Genomic DNA, 6098 nt, shown 5'->3' on the forward strand with positions numbered 1-6098 from the left:
TTCCAACGATAAGAAAATATGGTGGGCTGATTCCCCTAGGGAATGAAGACCTGCTGGGAACTCTGTCCTGGTCACTTTTCTCAGAAGTGTGGGTACTAAATAGTGCAGTAGCTGGACTGTTTTGGTGAGGGGAACTCCATGTTACTGATCCACTGTGGCTTCCGTCTCTACTGCCAAGGTCGCTTCATTGTGCCAGAACAGGAGTGATTGAGAACAAGTGCTAACTGACAGCCCCAGGATGGATTAGAATAGGATGATTCATTCCATGAGCAACAGTAATGGATATTCTCTCTTCTTTATAAAACTTATTTTCATATATATATACTTATATATATATGCATACATATACACATATAGAGATATATATGTATATGTATATATATACACACACACATAACAAACACTTGGATTTTAGTGACAGGATATAAGAGGAGAGTATGAATAAGTTAAGAATGATCATCACATAGAGAGAAGACGAGAAATTCTTATTCTCTTCTGGGGAAAGGACTAGCATGTTTTTGTTTGTATGCAGGGCATTTCTAGCATGTCTGAGAGAAGGGAGACTATGAGGTGAAGTGTGGCTTAAGGAGATGAGCAAATGTTCTGAGCTACAACGGGATGAGCTCTGGTGACTTTGTTGTGTGTGAACTTTCTAGGATGAACTATATTTCCAGGATTCCTATTTTGATATGTTGTGGATAATGTCAGCCACTCAAGATTCTCAAGAGATTCTGAGGGCTGGGTAGAGTAGCCATTTTGTTAACACACATTGTAGCTAAGCTGCCCCCTCACTTCACAGCGACATTTCATTGCCCTGCCTCCTCCTGGATGCTCCTCTAGCTTTCTGACTGTGGGCCAGTGTGCAAATCTTCTACAAGATTCCACAAAAACAAAGCCGACTGGTTTCTGTCTGCCCTTGTGGGATTACAGCTCATGCTGGGAGGTTTGAGCCCATCTTTGCTCTGCTATATTTCATAGCCACCTTCTTTTCCTGACCGCTTGCCCCTGGACTCCAAGTTCATAAGATACCTTGAGTATAAGATACAAAGGTGATGGCCATACACAGACTGCTTAAACAGCTTTCACAATTGCATGAGGCCAAATTCAATAAAATCCTTTAAATGCACATGTGTGTATAAATCTCCTTGTCATTTGCTTCTCAAATCCTGACTGAAAATAAGCCAAATATGTATGTGTGTATGTAGTTTGAAGAGATAAATAAAATTTAGTTATATATTTATCTGGATATATTGTGTGTTCTACCTCTTAGAAAGGTATCTCTATATGTATAGCTACACAGATATACATGTTTGCATACATGTATATTCTTCACTGAGAATACATTCGTTTTAGACTTTAGGTTCTGAAATTTCAGACTGCATTTTTGAAGAGATTTTTAAATGTTCTCTTTTTTAAGATTTTTTTTATTTTTGCATAGAAGAGCTGGAGTGTAGGCCAAAGGTGTAAGGGTTGAGAGGACTCACCAGAAACAGAGTGGGAAGCAGAACAGGAAGATCCACTGAAATACACTGCTGAGGGGAAAAGCAGGAGGGTCAGGAGAGGTCTGCTGCTCCATGTGGGTCAGCTCCCTGGCCGGGGATAAAACTCAGGCCATAGCAGTGACAGTGCTGAAATTTAAGGCCTAAGCTACCAGAGAAGCCTTTTTTAACTCTTTTTTTTTTATTATTATTTCAATCATTATAGCTATTGAAAAATTAGAGATAGAAAAAGTTCTCTTCAAAAGCTCTCCATGAGAAAGATGATGTTATCAGGCATGGAGAACCCCAGGATTTCGGACAACACATTCACCTCTACTTGTTTTCTCAGGGATCAAGGAAGGGGACATGTGGCAGAGGAATAAGACCTCACTGGCAGACTTCATCCTGGAAGGACTCTTTGATGACTCCCTCATCCACGTCTTCCTTTTCTCCCTGACCATGCTGGTCTTCCTTGTTGCGGTGAGTGGCAACACCCTCACCATTCTCCTCATCTGCGCAGATCCCAGGCTGCACACACCCATGTACTTCCTGCTCAGCCAGCTCTCCCTCATGGATCTGATGCATGTGTCCACAACCATCCCCAAGATGGCGGCCAACTACCTCTCTGGCAAGCAGGCAATCTCCTTTGTGGGCTGTGCAACCCAGCACTTCTTTTATTTGTTTCTGGGTTGTGCTGAGTGTCTTCTCCTAACTCTCATGTCCTATGACCGCTATGTTGCCATCTGCCATCCACTGCGCTATACAATTCTCATGAACAGAAAGGTGACACTGATGATGGCTGTCATGTCATGGTTGGGAGGATCCATGATCTCTCTAACTCACACGGTGATGTTGATGCACTTCCCTTTCTGTGGACCTCGAAAAATCCACCACTTCTACTGTGAGCTTCCAGCTGTTGTGAAGTTGGTATGTGGAGATGTCACTGTTTATGAGACCACAGTGTACGTCAGTGGTATCATTTTAATCCTCTTCCCCATCCTCCTGGTTGCTACATCCTATGCTTTTATCCTCCACAGTGTCTTTCAGATGCGTTCAGCTGGGAGCAAGAGAAATGCCTTTGCAACTTGCAGTTCTCACCTCACTGTAGTTTCTCTTTTTTTTGGTGCCTCTATCTTCTCATATATGAGACCCAGATCTCAGCGCACTCCGCTGCAAGACAAAGTTGGTTCTCTATTCTACAGCATCATCACCCCCTCCCTGAACCCTCTGATTTATACTCTCCGCAATAGGGATGTTGCAAAGGCTGTGAGGAGAGTGCTGGGGAGAGAAAGCATCACTCAGTGACTGCAGTGGTAGTTGCCCTGAGGATGAGTAGAATGTGATGAACTTGTTAAGCTGATTTGGGTAACCTGTCATATTCTAATGTCCAGATTTCAGATGATCTTTGATAACTCAGAAATAAAGTGGCTAGCATATAGTCCAGCATTCTGACTTGATCCAGGCATCTAAGCACCATCTGCACTGCTATGGTTTATTTGGGCTGCCTTGACAAAAATATCACATGCTGGGAGAGTAAACAGCAAACATTATTCTCCTATTCCTGGAGGTGGGAAATTTAAAGATCAGTGTGTTAGCAGATTTGGTGTCTAATGAAATTTAGACATCAGGTCTTATGAACTCTTGGTTCTTGGATGGACATTTCTCATGGTGGGGGAAATAAGAGTACTCTTTATGGTTTCTTATGAAGTACTCATCCTTTTAGTGATAATCACCTGCTAAAAACCATCCATTCCAACCGTCAAATTGGGTAGTAGTTATGAACACATAAATTTTGGGAACACACAAACATTCAATGTATAGTGAATATGTCTCTGTAAATCCTTAGACAATTAGACAAAAGGATTTCAAAATCCCATTAAATGAAGTTATATGAAGCAGTGACACTAAAATAAATAAAAAGATAAAGATTCAAAGATCCTTCCCCATTATTATTTTTATGAATAAAAACATCTATAAAACATGCCAGCAGAGAGTATTTATTAAGTATAAAATTGGAAGCTGTTGTTTATATTAGAAGCATGGAATGTGAAGGGTGGCGAAGGCTGTTTTTAAGGAAAGTGCTATATAGAAGAATAGTATTCACGGACTCATAGAACGCCATAAATCATGGTGAATAAGATTTCAGGAGGGTTGTTTCATGCATTTTGTATACATACATGGAAATAATGCCACTTTATTGAGTTACTATGATGATCCTCGTGCTAAGCCAGGAGTTTAGCAAAAGATGGTGATCTCTGCCTTTGTGAAGCTAACATGCTTTTAAAAATTTATATTGGTTTTGTGCTCCCACTTTCTTTGAGTTCACTTTCATCATCATGTATTGAAACCACTAGTGTGAATGTCACAGAGACCTCCAAGATGCCATACTTAACTCATGGTTTTCCTTTCACCTGACAATCTCTCACAAAGTTGATATTCTTTCCTTCCTGAATTCCCTTCTTCACTGTAATTCCTGGACTCTCCATTTAATTTAACTCCAAATCCATTGATCCCTTCCTTTGCAGTGTCAAAATTCATGTTTAACAATCCAGCTCCACATTTCCCCTTGCCTGTCTAGTAAACAAAAATGTCCCAAATCAAACTCACCCTCAGCCTAATTATCTGTTCCAATGTTACCCACATCAGTGACTGACACCAAAGGAGACACACTTGTTAGGCCAAAAGCCTTGGAGTCATTAGCAATTTTATCTCCAAAATATACTCCAAGTATGAGTTGCCTCATGTCTCCCACCAATGACCTCTCCTCAGCTACTGCAGCAGGTGCCAACTAGTTCCCCTCCAGCTCTTACTCTCCACATGGGAGCTTTAAGTGTTGTTTCAAAACCTTGATGAGTTTAGTCCCCTACCTATAACCCTTTAAAATCTGCCTTTGTCCACACATAACATCCAAAGTGCTTAACCAAGCTTGAATGAATCTATCTGTCCTGGGCCCTCATCATTTCTCTCATGCTGCCCCTTGCTTCTCGTATACTAAGTGCTTTAACCCCTGGGTGGTTCTTGAGTATTCAAGAGTCCACTTGATTTGTTCACATAGTATTCTCCAAGCCTTGGAAGTCTCAAAATACTCTCATTTCCTTTTGATCTTGTTAGGTGTAAGCTTGTCTAAATGTGCTTCCCTAACTAACCTATCTACAGCAGGGTAGATAGAAGAGAATCTCTTCATTCTCTGTTCCCTATTTTTTTGTATAATACTATTTACATAATATTATACATTTTGCATTATGTTATAGAATATAATGCAAACTTACATTTTGCATTATATTAATTGCCTGATTTACACAACTGCAAGTTCCATATGCAAGGGTTTTATTGTGTTTATTATTTTCCTGGGACAGGAGCAAAGAGAAGATAGGAATCAAGAACAAAACTGTTAAGATTTTTACTATTCCCTCAGGCTGGTAAACAAGGATTAAAAAACTTGATGACTTTAGGCCCAGACACCTGCTGCCATTTATTTCCTTGGCTCAATGTGTTTTTCACTAATTTCCCCCAACCTGGGCAATTCTGAGCTTTCCTTCCACAGCTTATTGAGCTGGCCAGTATGGGGCAAAGATGAGTTAAAAGACCCAGAGGAAATGCACTGCTGGTGGGAATGCAAACTAGTACAACCACTATGGAAAACTGTCTGGAGTTTCCTCAAGCTGCTAAACATGGAGCTTCCCTACGACCCAGCAATCCCACTCCTAGGTATCTACCCAAAAGACACAAAAACACTGATTGAAAAAGATACCTGTACCCCAAGGTTATTGCTGCTTTATTTACAATTGGAAAAACATGGAAGCAGCCCAAATGCCCAAAAGTAGATGACTGTATTAAAAAGATGTGGTACATATATACAATGGAATATTACTCAGCAACCAAAAAAGAGAAACACATGTCTTTTGCAGCAACTTGGATGGAGCTGGAAAAGATCATGCTAAGTGAGTTAAGCCAGAAAGAGAAAGAAAAATACCGGATGGTTTCACTCATAGCAGGAGTATAATGGACCAGGCGAGAAAATAACAAAAGTAATGAACAACCATAGACCAGAGACATTCTGTGGGGGCGGAGTGGGGAATGGGATCAAAAACGGGGGAGGGGGGGAAGGGGGGGAAATGCATGGGACTAGGGTGGTGGCACAGGGGTGATCTGGTGATGGGAAACCCGCGGGGATTACAATCGAGATGGAAAAAAAAATGTGCAAAATGATGTAAAAATAAACTTTGTAATAAAAAAAAAAAACAAAAAAAAAAAAAAAAAAGACCCAGAGGAGAAAGGGAGTCTCAGAACAGATCGGCTCACACTGCAGCTGCGGCACTAGGCCTCCACCAGATGCTCACCCTGGAGCCATCAGGAGCCCTGCAGGACCACGCAGTTGCAGGGGCCTACACATAGCAACCAAAGTTGGTTATTTCACACAAGTCTGTTCTCCTTGTGCTCGCAGTCAATGTAGTTTAACCCCTTTGTTACCACACCCCAGTTAGGACTGGACCTTTATCCTTGGCACCTCTGCTAGTCTCTCTCCTGCTCAGAAAGGTCTCCCCTGAGTGCCAATCAATAAACCCTGGCTCCTCGCCTGCCCTCACTGTGTCTGTGGACTCGGTTTTAATCTTGACCAGA

At 41.4% G+C, this 6098-nt stretch overlaps 1 protein-coding gene across 1 annotated transcript; it reads left to right on the forward strand.

Annotated features, from left to right (window-relative positions):
- The first annotated feature begins 1844 nt into the window (after positions 1-1844).
- Positions 1845-2823, forward strand: LOC105854277 (olfactory receptor 2AE1-like). The gene has a single exon (XM_012731778.1). It carries the CDS (start codon positions 1845-1847, stop codon positions 2781-2783), a length of 939 nt encoding a protein of 312 aa, XP_012587232.1. The 3' UTR covers positions 2784-2823.
- Positions 2824-6098: the final 3275 nt, after the last annotated feature.

This window comes from Condylura cristata, unplaced genomic scaffold, assembly GCF_000260355.1.
Source record: "Condylura cristata isolate star-nosed mole 26May11 unplaced genomic scaffold, ConCri1.0 scaffold00032, whole genome shotgun sequence".
Taxonomy (NCBI): domain Eukaryota; kingdom Metazoa; phylum Chordata; class Mammalia; order Eulipotyphla; family Talpidae; genus Condylura; species Condylura cristata.

Coding starts and splice junctions, on each gene's coding strand:
- LOC105854277 (XM_012731778.1), top strand. CDS start 1,845: ATGTGGCAGAGGAATAAGACCTCACTGGCAGACTTCATCCTGGAAGGA.